The sequence below is a fragment of the Styela clava genome, chromosome 7 (assembly GCF_964204865.1).
Source record: "Styela clava chromosome 7, kaStyClav1.hap1.2, whole genome shotgun sequence".
Taxonomy (NCBI): domain Eukaryota; kingdom Metazoa; phylum Chordata; class Ascidiacea; order Stolidobranchia; family Styelidae; genus Styela; species Styela clava.
This window is the reverse complement of record NC_135256.1, coordinates 5,516,089-5,536,147: the sequence shown is the minus strand read 5'-3', so window position 1 is coordinate 5,536,147 and position 20,059 is coordinate 5,516,089. Positions and strand designations below refer to the sequence as shown.

General features: G+C 37.2%; 1 protein-coding gene and 1 long non-coding RNA gene across 2 annotated transcripts; one reads left to right on the top strand and one right to left on the bottom strand.

The window, feature by feature from the left end:
• Positions 1 to 854: 854 nt before the first annotated feature.
• LOC144425062 (uncharacterized) lies at positions 855 to 2,130 on the bottom strand. Its single transcript, XR_013477237.1, has 4 exons — positions 2,017 to 2,130; positions 1,335 to 1,393; positions 1,084 to 1,099; positions 855 to 876 (listed from the first exon to the last, which is right to left on the bottom strand). It is a non-coding gene; the product is annotated as an uncharacterized LOC144425062 (long non-coding RNA).
• Positions 2,131 to 16,112: 13,982 nt separating this feature from the next.
• LOC120328326 (uncharacterized) lies at positions 16,113 to 18,677 on the top strand. Its single transcript, XM_039394782.2, has one exon. It carries the CDS (start codon positions 16,201 to 16,203, stop codon positions 18,298 to 18,300), a length of 2,100 nt encoding a protein of 699 aa, XP_039250716.2. The 5' UTR covers positions 16,113 to 16,200; the 3' UTR covers positions 18,301 to 18,677.
• Positions 18,678 to 20,059: the final 1,382 nt, after the last annotated feature.

Genomic DNA, 20,059 nt, shown 5'->3' with positions numbered 1-20,059 from the left:
ATTGAGGTGCATATATACCTCAATTGTCGGCCGTAAAGACAGAGCTGCCCCTGATGGTGACAAATCTTGGGTAAGTTGGAACATTTTTTTATGAATACAGTTTTGATGGATTTGGGGTTGGTTTCAGGTTTAAGCAGATATATTTCCGCATGATAAACTAAAATCTGGTACATAACTTTGTGAATATACATAAACCATGGCAAGAGACGCCGCGGTTCGTTCGTGGCATGAGGTGCCATGAAGTGGTGAAAACTGCAACTTTGCTGACTACTAGGATTTTAGTTTGTGTTCTATCAAACTGACCTTAAACTTCATTCCTGTCCAGACGTTAATATATGACCGGCCATCAGGGATCAGTAGGCGAATATAAGGGAGAAGCGACTCGTAATGTTCGCGGTCGTAAACGTTCGCGGGTTTTCCGTTATATATTCGTTTGCAAAGGGATATGCTGTCGTTGAAGATGACGCGGGGTACTTCATACGCAACAATTCGGAAGCATTTTGACTTATATGTGACGTCACAGTTGCCTGAAAACAACATTATTATTGTCATTGTATGTTTTATTTTTTTTAATTTCAGAATATTTTACCAATCTGAGATTAAGGTTTTGCTCATTCAATGAAATTTCCTTTTAAAATATAAATTTTAGACATTCTGTTATCTATTAATTTTGAAAAGAGAAAAGTCGATAAGATGAATCATAAAAAACGACAGAACAAATTTGTTTCATTTGTTATAATAGCTATCAAGTTTAGATACATGGTGGCGGGCAAAGTCTTAACCGACAAAGCGTTGTGTTAAATAATCACTCGGTGACAATACTCGAAGTCTTCATAAAATTAAATACTGATCAATTCTTGATCAACTTGGCAATTTCTGCAAATAAATAACATATTTTGAGCATTTTAAATCAGTTTCGTCATATTATATTGTATTGTATATTTTAACTATCTTACACGCCGAGAATATTTTCTGATCATTCTGTATGCATTTATGACTCAAAAGTACATTAATCATTTACGATGACGGAAGTCTTTTTTCAAACATAATATATATATATATATCATGAAAGGGCGAACTCACCCGACCCATCGTTTTTCTGTGAAATAAATAAAAAAAATGCATGATTACAAAAATGATTACAACACGTAAGTTTTATTTAGATTATATTAGTCGCGTGACAAGCAGAAGTCGGATTTGAAATTTGGTTGGAAATTCAGAAACTCCTCTAGCCAGCCACTCTAAAAATAGTAACTTTATACATAACAGTGACTGCTAGCCTACTTTAGAATAGAAAAGTGAAACACCTGATAAAAATAGCAACCTAATTTCACCTTGCAATCTCCGACTTGGATGAGTTTCCCCTTCACGATTTTGGAAAGGCAGGATCCAGCTGTCAAAATGAAACGAGAAGTTCAATATAACAACGTCTCGCTCCAAAAATGATGCGCTCCAGAAGTATGAGCACCAAGGTGGCGGACACCGGAACGTCGTATATGTACCGGGTTAGGGTTAGGTCATAATTTTATTCCAATATTCCCTATTTTAGTTTTATTACGAGTTCGGTGACTAGCCAAAGTGACTCCCGAAGTATTTGTACCTAAAACAAGAGAGGTATGCTCAAATATATGGGCACATAGTGGCAAATTCCGATGACACAAAACATAAATAAAAGTAATAGCCTTGTAGCAAAAATTATTAATTATTAAGCACTGAAAATTTCAAAGTAATTGGTCTAGTAATCAAAGAGAAAAGCGGATTTTTCTGTGACAAAGAACAAGAAGAGTGCCAGCATAATAATGCAAAACGATCGTTATGCCCACTAACGTGTCCAATTATGGCTTAACTGTAACCTGGTACACATACGACGTTCCGGTTCCCGCCATCTTAGTGCACATACTCCTGGAGTACCCAAAATAATAGGTGTTGGTACACTTGTCGGATGTGTTATATTTTGGAAATGATATAAAAAACGTATATTTTAGAATTCAAAAATTTATCTAGTAATTTTATTACCTGGAACTTTTAGTTCCGCAAGCAAGCCATAGACGAGAGAGATAAAGAAAATAATTTTGACGAAGTACATTTTTACCTCTAGAAAGGTTTGATGACGCAACTAAATGCTTAGCTATAAATAAAATATGTAGGAAAAGATTTAAGGTTATTGTAGGTTTAATAACGCTATAATTATCTGTACCAATTGGTATTTTCATAGTATATTCCGCGGGGGGAATGCAGTGACATTAAATAATATTTAACTAGATACGATATAATTCGTTGCGCCAATCAAAAAATTCAAAGTCGAATAGATCTCGGAGAGTTTTCATTGTGAATTACAGGTAAATTTGAATGACCCGCTTGACTTACGCATGATCCAACGAACTAGCATGAACGAACCTGGCACGAACATTCTGGCAACTATGAGTTACTGTGGCAATACTTCACTAAAACATCTTCACATCACAGCTGCCAGATTTATAAATTCCTGCCCCAGATTACGTTATCGCCGAACGATCTCTATTTACGCGTTTTGCCTTCTAAGTAAAACGCTCTTCTTCATGCAACTATTATCATTATTTCCCACGTCGAAATTTTTCTCGGACAAAAATTCACACGAGTCACCCATTGTGAATGTGCAAAAAAAATCCAGTTTGCGTTATTGTTTTGCATTTTATCGACTTCGGAGTTTTATTCTTTTGAGTTATTTCCCAATGCCATATCTCTTGCGTCATTCGTAGGATATCAGTTTTGATATTGTGCGGAGCCTACATTTAGTTTAGCCCCATTAAAAATAAAATGTGCCCTTATGAAAGAAGCCAGTTCATCCCCCAGATTTTCAGATGTTTCATAAATTTATATTCGAAGTAGTATTCCAGATCAATATAGCCCACTCTATCATAAAGCTGTGTATCGGATCAAGATGTGTTGCCTTTCATGAAAACAAGTTGTAAAATTATAAGTTTCAAATAACCTTTAAACCGAGAAAAATCTCGGAGCACCGTGCGCTACTTGCTTTAGCAAATGTCGACGATCCAGATCTGGATAGGCTATTTAGGGATAAATTCGTTATTTCAAGTAGAATTTATAAAAAGACTAAAAATTGCTTATTTCGAAATTCTCCAAATTCATAAATTAGATCGATAAAGGGCCCCTTGTAATTATACAACAGATGCCAACCAAAAATATAATTGGATCGATGACACCAGATGCTAATTAGTATTCCAACCCGAATCGATAACCCTAATGGAATCGATATCACCATACGCGCATACGTATATACGGTTTCAATTGGAGATTTGAAGGAGGTATTGAAGAAAAGAGGTATTGAAGAAGTCAGGTATGGAAAAGGTCTGGTATTAGGAGTCAAGTCGTCTGGATCGGTGTCGTGTCGTCCTGTCTTCATCGTTTGTGCTCCGTGTATATCTACAATATTAAACTACATCAACAACATGTTCCTATATGCTACAATCTCTTAAATGGCTAAAATGGCGATCCCGAACAAAGAATAGCAAATCTTCTGATGTGGAGTCGAAATCGATAAAGGTGACCCAACAAAACAACAACAACGGAAAAAATGGTACAGCAATAAAGGTATCACCGCACGAGAGAACAAAGGTACGGAATCGGAAAAGAATCAGACGAAGGATACGAAGACGTCGGATAAAGACCAAGTCCGCACAATGAACGATATGAATTTCTGTTCGAATTCAAAAATACAAGGTGAAAAATTGTATCAGGCTAAATTAAACTGATGGTATAATACAACGAACGATAACTTTTAAAAAAGTCCGAAGGAAGCGCACGCTTGTAGATATTTTTAAAGATCACAGCAAAAAATGATCGAGCAAGACAATAGAATGAAAATAATATTCAACAATTTGTTTTACTTTCTTATATATACATACGATTTTTTTCTTACAGGAACATTTATCGTACTACTTCCTTTCTCAATGTATAGTCCTTCTTTAACTTCTTTGGCGATATTAATTAGGATCTTAATTTCTATGAATTGCTTGAAAACAGACTTTGAGTGTTTACTCAAATTGCAACTAATCTTATGGCCAATTGATTATGCAATAGAGGTGAATATTCAGAGTTGAATTCTTGCGACTTATAATAATTAACATTGACGGATGCAAACTATTTCGATTAGATAGATTTCATTAACACTGAACTATTTTTAAAAGATGATTCAAACGAGTCACTCTTTTAAGCGTTTATACCATCGTCATAAGAACGGTGCATAAATGAGCTCATCAATATATTCGTCAAAAAACGAGTATATAGTAGGGCGGGGGATGATGGCCCCCCTTATTGAAAATTATCTATATTTCGAAAACCTTTCTTCAAATATTCCTAAAACTTTGCAAGTACAAACATAAGGGGCTGAACTCTTTAGCCACTCGGCGGCGTCCGCCGGTCTCCAACCATCGCAACAGCAGAAACGTTTTTAAACGAAAAAAAAATTCGGGGAAGTTGGACATATGGTCGGATATGACGGACATGTGATAAAATCGCATCAAAATACTAGTATTGCGTTCTGTTTCTTATCAGAATATCAAAATAAGCAATGTATTTGGAAAATTTTTTGGGGCATTCGAAAATTCCCCCTATGTCCATCTTACCCCTTAAATTTTTGAAGTTGTGAACCCATATAATTGTTCACGAAAGTATGATAAAACACCACCTAGTAAAGCAGCCAAATTTTATTTGATCATACTTTCACACAAATCTTAATCATAACACCAAAAGAACATCTGGGATAGCATGAAAGCTATCGTCATGGAATTTTACATTCGAATGAAAATATTTATACAAAAAAGCTTCAAGCAGAGCAGTCATCACATTGGAAGGGACAATGTGTTTCCATAAATCCCGGCACAAATATCGTAAAGCCACTTTTGGCATTTCTGGCACTGAATCCATCCCTCGTCCTCTTCGTCGTCAAAAAAATTGCCGTTGCAGACAGCACAGAGGTTACTGTAACAATATCTTTCATGTCGCTCATTCTTACGTTTATTTTCTTTTTTCTTCCTGGGAGCTGCAACTTTCTTAGACGAGCTAGATGACATCGTTTCTGCGAGTGCTGTAGTTTTCCTGAACGAGCTAGGCGGCGTTGTTTCTGCGAGTGCTGACAGTTCGGCTACATATTTCTCACTTGTTAACACTCTAATTCCTGCCTGAATGACTTTCTTTGCCTCTTGGCTCTCTGAGTGGCTACTGGAAGAGGCAAATATATTCAAATGATAAACTGGTGCTATCAGGTCTCTGCTATTTTCTTGCCTCAAAGAATCACTGACTTTATCAGAAACTAACTGACCTCCTGGTGAAGTTCTACTTGAAAAAATCGTTAGAGAGCACAGAGCAGCATGGTTCACTTGTGACACTTTCTATCTCTGTCGTGGTGGTAACCTCATGAGATGGTACATCGTAGTCTCTATTTGTTATTTGCCTCTGTTTGATATTCTTTGGTATTTTCTCAACATTCTTTAGGATTTTCTGTTTCCCGTACATCCAAAACTTGCATCTGGAAAAACATGATAGTACATAAGGGTAAGTTGGCCACCCCCCATAATTTCATAAGATTATTGAGATTATCCAAGAAGTGTTTTGACAGGTAAAAGCAATAACAAAATTTAAAAGAAGACTTTCTGGTATCTTATTCACAAAGAACGGGTTTGAACGGTCAAAGTAAATATAAGCCCGAAAAACGCAAGAAAATTATTACCCCCTCATAACCCCCCCATTTTTACATGATCACATGCTGAAAGATATAGTTAGCTGCTAGATGGCACAAGTCGCTCAGTTAGTCCTAAATCATTGTCAGTAAGTATAAACTTACCAACAAACGCGCGATTCAGAGTTCCTTCGCTGAAAATGAGCATATGGTGCCTCCAAGAAAAACGTGTCCTTACTAAATGCCCTTTTTCCACCCTTCAAAAATCACAAGCCACGTGGAAAGCTACACAACTGACGAACTACGCCAAGCGCTGAACCGAAATGGCTAGAACGAATTCCCTCCTTAGCAACGAACTCGGCAATGGCATTTGCAGAACCAAGCCCCATAAGATGTCGCCAATAGGTCAATTTGAAAAAAAGTGTCCATCTAACCCCGTGTGTCTATCTTCCCCCGCCCTACTATATGACAATTTTTTTAACCAACAAAGCGCTATTTTTTATTTTTTTTCAAAGCCCGAAGATGGCATTCTCAACATATCGCAACAAGCGAACTAACAAAGCGCTATTTTTTCAAAAACATGAGCGATCAGTAATTCAGTGTGACGAAGTATATTGGATTGAAAGATCAGTTTTATCTGTCGAAATCAAATTTAAAAAACAATAAATCGCCTTTTCTTTTCTAATCTATACTCTTACTGTCATCCTACTTCCCTCTCATTATTAAATCTTCTCGTCCCATATTTTTGAATTTCATTATGTATATTTTTCGATTGTGTTTTTTTTTGTCATATTCAATGTGTTTTTGAAATTTACGCATGTTAGGTGACAAATATGCCCCAAACCCCGATTTCCAATCTAAAGGGCGTAGATATGTTTAGGGATAAATTCGTTATTTCAAGTAGAATTTATAAAAAGACTAAAAATTGCTTATTTCGAAATTCTCCAAATTCATAAATTAGATCGATAAAGGGCCCGTTGTAATTATATAACAGATGCCAACCAAAATATAATTGGATCGATGACACCAGATGCTAATTAGTATTCCAACCCGAATCGATAACCCTAATGGAATCGATATCACCATACGCGCATACGTATATACGGTTTCAATTGGAGATTTGAAGGAGGTATTGAAGAAAAGAGGTATTGAAGAAGTCAGGTATGGAAAAGGTCTGGTATTAGGAGTCAAGTCGTCTGGATCGGTGTCGTGTCGTCATGTCTTCATCGTTTGTGCTTCGTGTATATATATCTACAATATTAAACTACATCAACAACGTTCAACAACATGTTCCTATATGCTACAATCTCTTAAATGGCTAAAGCTACACACAGTGGTTCCATACTATTCAACCCTGGCGGACAGGAAAAATTAAATTAAATGTACTCGCGGACCGGCAAAAAATTTGAAGACCGGAACAAAAAGGATAACATATATTTGCGTGATATAATGCAATTTCGGGCACTCAATATGCTTCTATACAAAAAGGCACACTTGAAAAACTATCAAATAATGTGCCGGCCAATAATTGAAATGGGTGAAATATAAAATAATATCATATATCGTAATGGAATGCAGTGCTGGGCACCCATTATGCGTACGAAAGGCACACATAAAACATCTCACATAAAAAACATATAAAACACGAAGTATTCGAATATGCGATGCTTGGTTTTCATTACCAAAATGGTAAATCACGTACAAACAAAATTAACACTAGTGAGACTTTTGCTGCTGTTTCGTTTTCAATATAGGATTCCAAACGAGGCTTCAAAGAAGTTTCTGCAATACCTAGCTCTGCAGCGGCGTGCAGGCGACTTCTTGCTTCGTTTTATTTAAAGCTAGTGATGAAAATGTTTTTCGCATAACGCAGCAACTGGTTGAAAATACGGACAACAGTTTGATTGCTCGATTACTTAGCGATGGGTATTCGTTATCAAGAGATATCCAAAATCGTAGAATCACAATTTTAATCAAGCTTTTTCATCTTCATCGTGTTCATCATATGAATCCCTCTGCAGTTGATCGACGCCTCAAACGAAATGAATTTACATTATAATGACAAAGTCGTCTGTAACTTGGCACCAGGCTCCAAATCCTACTGTGTCTGCTCAAAATACTGGAAAAAAACTCAGCGGCCCATGCTTTTTTTTGCGCGTCTCGTGACCACCTGCAGGTCGCAACAAGTTCATATCTTACTGGAATATTATAGCCTACTGTTCTTGACTTTTTTTTCTGGTTTAAACAAAAAAAGTATGCATAACGTTTTATATGGATGGTCATATTAATCAGGAAAAGCACGGAGAACAGAAAAAGCACGCGTGCCGACTTTCAGGTTTCTGAATCTTGCGAGATTTGATGGAGCGCATTCGCGATGAATCGGAGCCGAAAAAGCGATTATGCCGAAGTGTGATTGTTCGGCGAGATGTCTCGAAAGACGTCGCAATATGACGGCGGAAGAGAAATTACGTAATAAACCAATGCAACCTCGTCTTCGGTGAAGCGATTGAGACGAAGACGACGACGGTTTTAGATTGCAAATCCTTTTAGTTTATTGTGCAGTGTCTATTTGCTGGTTTCTGTCAAGGCCCAAACTGTGATGTTTGATGTCTCCTAATGTGGGGACCGTATTGCACGTATTCGATCAAAATCATTTCCGTAATTACGACTTCGCCTACGGAGTGACCCCGTACTTGCGATGGTTCACTTACATTACATTTGCTGATTTCTCCCGTCATAGAATTATGACATCAAAACGAAACGTGTTGCATCGCGGTTCATTTGAATTGTGTAACTAAGCTTTTAAACCCAAATCAAACGGACAAATTGTCAGGCGAATAACCAACATTGCGTTGAATGGAAGAGCTTTTAATTGCAAAACAAATCAAAGAGTAAACTATTTTTTGCTTAACTTCAATTTAAATCCTCTAAGTTTTCATACTTTTTTTTCCACGTTGTCAACAACGAACGTTTCGATGATTTATTACGCAACTCAAAGAACGTATCTGGACGCAAATTATTTCATGGACTAGGACTCAGGGTGGTCCAAGGTTGTCGACTCCGCGGGCCACAAAACTATTTTTGCATTGTTCGCGGGCCACAATATTGCCAAGAATAAGTAAACAGTACAATACAACACAAACACTTTTATTGTGCAAACACTTAGTTATCAGGCATTGCCAACCTAGGCTAATAGATTCCGCATTCGATTTTTAGTTTTCTATGATTCCTATATTGTTAACATATATTCCCGACCAAAAAGATAGAAAGCCAGATAACAATTTAGACTGCCAAGCACATCATTCAACTTCGCTAGTTGCCTCAGCTAGCCATATAGCGGCTAGTCATTTCGGTGACATTAGTGATGTAACAATATGTCAAAAGATTTTTCTGATAAATTTTATGACAAAACAACACGAAATGTGATATTTTGATTACTCTCCAAATGTGACACGGGTCACAGATAATGAAGTGGCGGGCCACATTTGACCCGCGGGCCCGGGTTTGGACCACCCTGGACTAGGTCCTAGGACGCTCTAATGAAAGTGCAGAATAATAAACTGTAATGAGTAATTAATAAAGTCATTGAAAATCGTGCTGCAAACAGTGCCGCAAGAGCAGGTCTGATTGCGAAACACTTCTTTTTGAAGCAAAAAGGCTAAAGTAGTCACTCCGATTATCACAGATATAATTTTGGTAAAATCGACGATCGTTTTGAACAGGCTGGCGTGGTTATTATGGACCTAAACATCAGCATTATGTAGATAAACTCTTATCTCTCAAAACTCTCACCGTCTCACAAATATCTGCACATCATGCGCCGGACATGGATAACTAATTTTTTTTTCTTGTCCGAAACTGTGCGCCCGATGTGAAAAATCGTTATTGTGCAATCGCCGGAGACGAGATTGTATTCATAGGACTGAATATGCAAATTAATTTTTTCGAATAAAATAAAGGAGTGAATATTATGACAGAAAGACGGTTTTATCAAATACTACAAAAAAAAAACGAAAACACGATAAGTTTTATTTCAACAGCCACACGTCGGATAAAAACGCTATTATAGACAATGTGAATCACCAAAATTTGCAATTCCTGCTGCAAACATTATTATCAATTAAAAAGTACAACTTAGTAACTGAAAATTACGCCACAGAAGCACTTGGATTTTTCCCCATATTATGATGATATATGAGCTAATCAATGTAGAGAATGTTAAATCAATTTTGTATTTGTGCCCATAAATTTAGGCCCTTTCCCTATTGCTTTACTACGAAATGACCAAAATCCAATGCTGAAATAGTATTTCGCAAATCCTTTTTCGAATATATTTTAAATCGGTCATATTTGACGATTTACATTCAGAAGTCAACAATATTCAATGAAAGTAATAAAGTTGAAATAAAATTTAACGTGATTAGTTTCATATAATTTTTTGAGATCAATTGCCGAAAGTGGAAAAGTCCGGCCACCGCCACGCTGTACTTTACTGTTATAGATGTTTACAGTTTTAGTAGTTCTTAGCAGATTAGGTGTCGCCCGTAGTTTTTCTCAGATAGCTCTTTTGCTTCAGAGCGATCCCTGCTTAGCATAGATAAGCCATAGTCAGGGTCAGAGTTATTTTTTCATTTGATACTTCAGAAAACAAACAATCAACAACAAAATATCTGCAAAAAATAAATATTGAAATGACAGGAGCTGCGAAGGACGGAATGATCCGTCATCGGGCCTACAACACCTTTAATTAAATAAAAAAAAAATGGCAATTACCCCGATATACTTTCAACCCACAAATTGTGAATGTCGGACGATCGACGATTTTATTAAATTTGTAGTTCACAAACCGTTGATGGTTCAAATCTCGTCGACAATTTGATTACTCTCGATTGGTGGATTGGTGCTTTCTTTTGGTACCTTTTAGGACACCGACCACCCACGTGCGAGAGAAAATATATCTCTTGTTCTCTTTCTCCGGCTGTTGGGCTGGAGGTCGGTTGCGTTTTGTTATGTCTACTGTTTTTGCTGTGCTAAGTTGTGGTGTTGCCGTGCAATAAACAATCAATCCGAAACCCTCGAGTCGTCTGACTTATTTACAAAGACAGTAGCAAAAACTAAACTGTGACCCTAGTTCGGGAAACCCTGGATTAAGGCATGTTATGGGTATGAGATCAGCGATATCGTTCCGCACGATGTGCAGTAGAAAATTTGGAGTTCCAGAAGTATGTGCACCAAGATGGCGCACATCCTGAACATAGTATGTGTACCAGGTTAGGGTTCAGGTTGTGCGCCAACTTGATGCACATACTTCGGAAGCGCCGAAAATAGCACACTGGGGGCGTCGAAAATTACGAAATATTTATAAATTTGAAATGTGCAAAATGGAGTGGGCCATCTGATCTGGGATGTAGTTCAACAAAAGGGTTTTCGGCAACCTGTGTTTTAGTTTGGTACATTGTTAGGGTGGGCAATTACTTTTATGAGTGGGTCAGTTACAGAGTCAACGGCTTAATATGAAAAACTATGGATAAAACAGTTTATTTATAACAGTTACCGCTTATTTAATAAGAAACCCAATGTAACAATCGGGGTCATTATGACGTTATTTTCATCGATATTTTCAACGTAAATTTATATCCATAAAAACTATAGTCGCAATTTCAGCAGACGCAAGGGGACCGGATGAGACACTTCGGTGGGCCGGCCCGCGGGCTCCTGTATTAGACTCTTTTTCCACTAAACCAATAGCGGTTACGTGAACCAGCGTGCGAGAACAGTTGAACAATCCTTTCCCGCATAAGTTCCCCGCTAAAGCAATTCGAACTTGCTTGTGCTATTATCGGGCGATCTGTTACTTTACTTTTCCTATTAAGTTAATTGCATTTACGTATACTGTAGTCTGCTTTCTAAATATGGTTTAGATCTTAATGAACTTTGAATTAAGAAATTAGTTTTTGAAGAAATAAAAATTCGTAAATTCATAAGTTGCATTTATTCATTACAATTCGTTTATAAACAGTCCAATACGTGTGATTCGGTTCTTGATAGTGATCCATAATAATATTTATCTCCTCCAGTTCAATGTAACTAAACAAAAAATGTGTTGTTATGAATATGATCATCTAGGTTTAATTTATGAGAACCTATTGCAAGATTTCAACACATTTTTCGGTATTCCCGTAGTGTGTGTACCAGGTTAGGGTCAGGCCATAGTTTTATTCCCATTTTACGTATTCTAGTTCTATTACGAGTTCGGAGACTGTCTGTGTTAGCCAAGTGAATATACCCCCTGCCCATAGGTTTCTGTCCCTTTGCACTTAATATAAAGTAGTCGAACAAAATTAGTTACCAAAATTCCCATATATATATATTATAAAAAAGTATCCTTAAATGTTGAATCCATGCGATTCTATCTAAATTATTTTGTTTATCGACCAATTCCACAACAGAAGATGGAAGCTTGCTCATGTGTATTCCCTTTATAGGCGATAGACGTGGATACTGAGGGGAACAAATTCATGTGCTCCCGAAGTATTCGTATCAAGATGGCGCACAACCTGTACATAGAATGTGTACCAGGTTAGGGTTGTTCAGGTTGTGCGTAATCTTGGTACGAATACTCCCGGAGCGTCCAAATTTGTGTATTCTTTAGCTATGTTTGCACATTTTATGATTTTTAATTATTTCCAAAACCAAAGCCCTAGTTATAGAGAAATTTTTCGTGTCATGCATTTTGTTAGCAAGTGGTAAAGTAATTAATTTTGTCACGAATACACGGCTAAGAAAATAATATACCATTTTGGGTGTTCCTGTAGTGTCTGTACAAAGATGGCGCACAACCGGAACATAGTATGTGTACCAGATTAGGGTTATCAGGTTGTGCGCCATCTTGGTACACATACACGGGAGCGCCCCATATTGATTTGTATACGAGCTGACAACACATTTATACTTCAATGTTTAGTCTTATACTCCGCCAAAATTAGAGTACAACAATTGGCGTTTACAATGATCAAATTATCCAATGCCTTCTAAGGCATAAAAGATTCAAGCAAAACGCGCAAAATGAAATAGACGGCACTCACCACGCAATTTCCTTCAAAGCATCGTGTACGTGCCGGACAATAACGAGGGCATCCTAAAATAACAGAATAGAATCTAGCTAAATCACAAGAAATGTTCCAATATATATTTATAAGTAGTATTATATTTTGTTGTTTTAGAGACCATTTTGTGATGCTAAAATGAGACTAAGTAATAAGGTTAAATCTGGTTTAAACCGGTGCATGTAAGGCTTAATTTTGGGATTTAATATTAAGGCTAATTATTTCTGACGATTCGGATGGAAGCCAGTGCTTTTCGTCATGGTTGCTCTACCTTCTGCTAGATTGCAATGAACACAAAGTGGAATTATTGGTCTTTTCCGGAAAGTAATGGACCAATATGGAGGTAACTAATTTTGTTCGCCTACTTTACATCAAGTTGGGTAAAGGGTCTGAAACCCATGGGCAGGGGTAATTCACTTGACTAACACAGACAGTTCCCGAACTCGTAATAGAACTAATATAAAAAAAGAGATCTAGATCCGTATTTTCAACGTTTTTTTTCAATACTCGCTAGTTCGCTAGTTATTTTTGAGGTGAGGAGCGAGACTTGACAAATTCTAAAAAGGGGGCGCGTCTTAAAAAATGCTGCAACCACTGCAATAACAAATAAAGTGGCAGCGTCAAATCAGTGTATTGTTATTAACCGTGGCACAACACTTTGTGTCAGAATTTTGCATATGGCACAGCATCACAACATTCTGTTTATTTTCATTTCTTCTCCACCAACATGACTATCTTATGTCACGATTATTTTGACAAACGTGCGACAATCACGCGCAGCTTCTGCGTGGGATTGTCTGTTAGGAAATAAGACGAGTTCAATCTCCTCTCAATACACATTGTAAGTTGATAAGAAATCAGAAACCGGATGCAGGCTGTTTGTGATTCATATTTGAATGGCTGTAGATTGTATCAAGTAAGATTATGCGAAAAATTAGTAAAATATCACGTTGAGTTTCACTGTATATCAACCTAACGACAATGTCGGAACGCTCTTAATTACAAAGGATTGTATATTGGAAAGTGAGTCACCAACACAAAATCCATCAATCGAAACATAAAGAGGATATATCTCTTTGCATCTGTTAGTGCAGTTACTACTAAACTGTAGGTAAATTTATAGCTGTTTCTAAGAGCATTGCATAGACTTGATAGTAGGCAAATAAAATTTCCATAATGCAGTTTAGAAGAAGCAATATAGGCCATATGGTTTAAAATGTTTAGAGGCGAATGTCTATTTTAGGAAGCATTACTCCAATATGAAGAACACGAATGCCTATTTATGTATGTATATACGAATGATGTGAGATAGAATAATGTCAGTCAGAATGAGTTAAACAGCATTGCACTATGTCGGTTGAGTTTGGTTAAAATGAAGATTCGTAAGAGTTAATGCGGGGTATAAAAGTATAATAATGGCGTCCAATACAAGTCCATTCTCAAAAATTGTAATGTTACATCTGTGCGATAGCGGATTATATATTTCCAATGCGGGCATAGCCTAAAACTGCCAAAATGAGAAATATTATTTAACATTATTCGATTTCGACTAAAATTAAACATTCTGCGAAATTAAATTCCTGTCGTATTTGACTCAATAATACAGAGCACATGGGAGAAAGCACAAGTAGAGTGCCTGCGAATGGTTGAATTTAAGAATTTGAAAGCATGTGCTTTATCACTTATTTCGGTGAAAAATTATATCGCTTATTAGCGCGATAGGCTTTAAAGGTTGTATGATAGGTCCGAAGTTGCGTCAGTTCATCAATTCAGGGCTGTCATGAGCTTAACTAGACAGATAATTGCTACAGTGTTTGATTCCGTCTTGATATCCAATTTAAACCAGAAAGCAACGCATGCTAAATATCGAAGATTGTGAGCGAATACAACTAATACATCGACAAACACTGCATTGATATCTTTTCTCACCAGCGAGGAAAAATCGCAAAAACAGGAAAGGTAGTTTTGTGCAAATAGCCTTGGGCTAATTCCTATTAAAATTCTACACGAGAAAACTAGTAAAATCAACTAAAATTTGATTGTAATTAGGTGAATCAAATATGAAAGATATCATACTGAGACAGTTTTGCTAAGGTTGAATCGTGAAGGATTTTTGTGTCTCAGTTAGGCGAGTGATGCGAGGCTTCCCGTGTCGGCAGCATAGTATGAAGAGCCTTATTAGCGGTCAATTAGTAAATTTGGTACTCTCGTAGTGTGAGTATACCAGGTTAGGGTTAGGCCATGATTTTATACCGATTTTCCTTATTCTGGTTCTATTTCCAATTCCGGGTATGTCTGTATTAGCCAAGTGAATATACCTCATGCCCATAGGCTTCTGTCCCTTTACACAACTTGATGTAAAGTAGGCGAACAAAATTAGTTACCTCCATATTGGTGCACACACTTCTGGAGCGCCGTAAATTAAGTAATAATGGTTATTCCAACCGATTCGATAAATAGCGTGATGAACAAAGTGGACGCAATATGTGTAATTTCGACCAGAAATTAAAATGGTATGGTTTTATTATTTTTTTGGTCAATTTTTTTGCATGTAATAAAAAAAGTATTGATTGTAGGAGAAAAATATAAGATATATGACAAGGGTTGGGTATTATTCTTCATATTTCTCCAAAAAATGTTAAAAATACCGTTTAATTTTGTGGCAAGCAGCGGCCAGTAATTTAGGTTTTGTCGGGTATAGGATGAGATAGCCAATACAATTTGTGAATCCTATGTAGAACTAATGCAAAAATGTTGAGATTTAAGAAAAACACCTTCGCGACGTTTTGCACTGTAGATTGCGTTAACCACCTTAGCGATGATAGGGATGTTATTTTCGACGGGGGCTTTCTGCAAAAAAAATCTGCTGAAACCAGAATGTCCATCTATTTCAGGCAGTCGGCTGCACCCGTCCCAGTAAAGTTTTGTTGACATGCTTTCGATAAGCGAGACTTGTAAATTTGTATTTTTTTTTGATTAGGAGATGAGCACTATAATTGGCTTTACTTGATTACACTGATAAGCAGATCTAGTAAATTATATTGTGAATTTTGCCTTCGGTAATATGCGGTCTGCAGATTGTTTGTGAATTAGCTTACTTGTAATTTAGGAGTGTTTTAAATTGGACATGAACAAGGTGTACTTACAATCAGATTTGCCTACGTTAGGATAAGGTTTTCATATTAATCACGATGAAGAGGAAAGGCGATAACAGCTTGATCATATGGCGAACCACGGCCTTTCGTTCGATTACTATTTAATGTCGATGATGGGATTCGTTAGCCATTTATTTATTAGAGACGCATGGACTTGACTTGGTCTTTCTCACTAATTTGTTTACAATTTCATTATAGATTCATTTGTTGCAGTTAGCCTAGGATATTCTGTAAAACAAATTGAATTTCCAAAACAACAATAATGCAATTGCAACTATTGTTCGCCGTATCGGCGATTTGCACCGTTAGTAAAGTATGCGGGGATTTTGATTCCCGCTCTTCTCATCCCTGTAAACCCAAGTCGGACGGTCATCGGATTGGACACTTGGACGAGTTGGGATGCCAAAGGCCACCGTTAGGACACATCACTGAATATTTTGAAGCTCCGACCCCGCGTGAACTTTGGGAGAACCATGTATTGCCATATAAGCCTGCTGTAATACGAGGTGCCCTACACGGGTCTCCCGCGCTTTCACTTTGGGACGATTCGTACCTGATTGACACATATGGAGACCAAGAGGTTTTGATTGAAAAGAAATATGAAGACAGAAAAAGCGAGCCAAAACGAATGCCCATTAAAGATTTTATTAACAATTACCGAAAGGAAAATTGGTACGTAGTGTCTTTACTTCCGAATGCGATGAGACGAGACGTCCGGGTTCCGAAACCACTAATGTGCAGCACGTTTCGAAAGAATTTGGCAGAATTAAATTTGTGGATTGGAACACATGGCACAAGATCTATGTTACATCACGACGCAGATAATATAATGCACTGTGTCGTTTCTGGTTGGAAGGATTGGATTTTAATTCACCCAGATTACAAGTCAAAACTCGACATGGTTGTCGGACGAGAAGCGCAGGCATCGGGATTTTCTCACTTAAACGTGGATCGAATTGACGAAGACTTGAACCCGGAGGTATGGGACGTTCCTTGGCTATACGCTACCATAAGAGCGGGCGATTGTTTGTATTTACCCTACAGATATCTTCACCAAGTGCGTTCCTACGAGCGATCAATTTCCTCAACATTTTTATTTTATCCCAATGACGATTTTTCGGATTCCGATTGCAAAGATGTTGACTTGAATGGCTACCTGAGTTTGAATGATACATATGTGTACTGGACTTATGAGAACGGACAGGAAACGGTCGATATGGGATACATGAACCCGGTTTTGGTCAGGGACGAGATTATTGCAGCCGCAAAAGCAACTGGAAAGTCAAAAATTAATATGAAAATGTTCTTTTATCTGAGTCTTATTTTGTACGGCGAGATGGGTATTGAAGCTGGCCCGAGGACAACTGTAATTTTCAAAGAACTAGATCACGATAAAGACAAATATATTACGATATCGGACATGAAAAACGCGGACATAGAAATTTGGAAACAATGGTGCCGTGACTTGGATAGTCCCCACGGACCGACCAAAACACAGGCGACTCAAAGTAAACAACTTTCTGCCGAGACTTCTGCGTTTGCAAAACGACTTAACGATCGACATGTCGATTCCAGATATGCTTTGTATTTTCTTCAATTTTTATTGAGAACCAAAGGTTCTAATGGCCAAATAACTTTTCCTGAATTTAAAAAATGGGTTGAAGTACAAGTTGGAACGCCGAGCGACGCATTTTTACTTTTTGATCATGATTTTAACGGCATCGTCTCAACACAGGAACTTGACAACACAACCCAGAAGCGTCTCCGGGATTTTAGTCGAATGTATTACTCAATGGCTGGTACTAATATAAATGGTGGCGGTCTATTCAGTGATGAGGTCGAAGCGAGAGACATGAGTATTCTAAAAGATTTGAATCAAATTCCAAAAAGACTTCTTGCGGATGTGAATGACAATTCTGCCTTCAAAATCGAAAATTTTAAATTGCAAACAATTCTGGATCTTTTTAAAAATATGAAAAACAGCGTACAACAAGGAAAAACGATGGATTTGAAGCAAATGCTAATTGAAGTAAAAAATTCCGATTTATTGGAAGTTTTTGAAATCGAAAAGTTCGATGGAAATTTTGCTTTTTCATTTATTGATAGAAATGACGACGGAGTGTTATCAATAGAAGAGCTCGATTTCTACATGTCGAATGACGTAATGGATATCGAAGAAGCCAAAGACGAAGATCCTTTCCGTGCCAACGATTTAATTATAAAAATGCTGAGCAACATGAATATGGCGAGCGAATATCTAGAAAATTTGAAGAAAAGATGGAAACAGAGAATGAAGAACAAGGATGCGTATGAACCAGAAGAGATTAAGACAAATTTAAAACCCGAGAAAACAGAATTGTGAACAAAAATGTTTAAACTGCAGGGTGGTCGCTGAAAAAGCAGAAGGTCAGATGAGATCACGAATAAAATGCGTGTAGGTTTAATTGAAACGATATTCCACAAGTTGACATTTGTAACGTTAGACGAGCTTGGACTTCTAGGTTAAGACACTGCTCTGATGAAGTTCACGGGAGTTCATTTTGAGTGTAATATGACATATGCCTTTGTAAAGGTTATTTTTTGTAAAAATGACTAGCTGTTTGACAAATTTCTTGTTTTTCTAGCGACCACCCTGTATATAGTTTCATCTATTCACTGTTAACCATTACTCAGAAAGTTTCTTCAACATATGCATATTAATTACGTTTACTGGAATCGAATAAAACTCACAATGAGGCACATGACTTATTTTTATGTATAGTTCAATACAAAATGTTTGGTCAGATATCTAGTAGATAATCACCAATTTATAGATGTATTGTCAGTAGAGAGGAGCAAGTCCTTCACCGCGAGCTCTATTCCACATTTCACTATTGAACATATGTTGCGATTTAGTATTTCCGATCCCCATGTTTAACGTGGACCACCAGATACTAAGTATAAATTAACCAGGAGGCAAAGAGGGGAAATTCGGTAACGTGGCGAATCGCGCGGCATCAAGTCCATGTTTCCGAAAACAAATAACTAACTAATCCCATACCCGACAGGGACTGGTAACCGGACAAGAGGCCGTGGTGGTTCACCATATGATTAAGCCATATTATCGGCTTTTTCGCGATAAATATATAACTTATCCCTGTCTTGTTTTGTTGTCAGTCCTGATTGGGTATGGAAAAAGTTGATCAGCTGTTAAACATGTATTGACATAGGGCGTAATCGATGACCCTGAGAAGGCTTGGAGTCGGACAATCGTAGCGAATGTAATTATCACTGCGAATCCATGCAAGATAGATGAGATAAGGGCCACTATGAAGAAATATAAGTTCAACTACATATGTGACCGAAAGTAAATTGATCAACCTCCATACGGCTTTGACTGAGTTTATAGCATCTAATTAATGTGACGATTTTTACCTAACTATGCAAGTAGATAGCAGATTTGCTGTGAATAATGAATCGAAAAAAAAAACAGTTTGCGTAAACAATATCGCCCATATTGATTACTCCCAATGGATATTGCAGTTAAAATCACCATGTCTTTATTTAGTGTCTGAGTAAATGTGTCGGGAAGCGCGATGATTGAGGCATTAAACTCGAATATTCGAATGTTGTGACGAAGGCTCGTACCATGGGAGCCATGTGGATAGGGGCACGAAAAAGGCGAAAGGTTTCAATTGTAGAGTATTTAAATAAAATAATTTCTAATTGAAAATAATTAAAACTCTTAATTTTATCTAAATATTAGCGTGCAGGTATTTCAATTCAACAGATGTTGTTGAAATCGCCAGCCAATGGTCAAGGGGGGCGCATTTTTAAACTTTGAGCGCCATCTTACCTAGATACACCACGGTCGGTATAATAAAAAAATGTAATGAATGCCCATTTATATACTTGTTCGGAATGACTGTCACGAAAAAACAGAACCTTATGTATCAATGCACAATACAATACACGATAATGAAAATAAAATATCACAAATAAACGTTCCATGAGTGCTTGAATTAGGATGCGTTTTGAACGTAGGCTATAAAGTAGTTAACTGACAAACCGAGTCATGATTTCTGTTCCTAATTTAAGCACTGCTCATGAAAACTGATAGAGATAATAAACAAAGTGCCAAT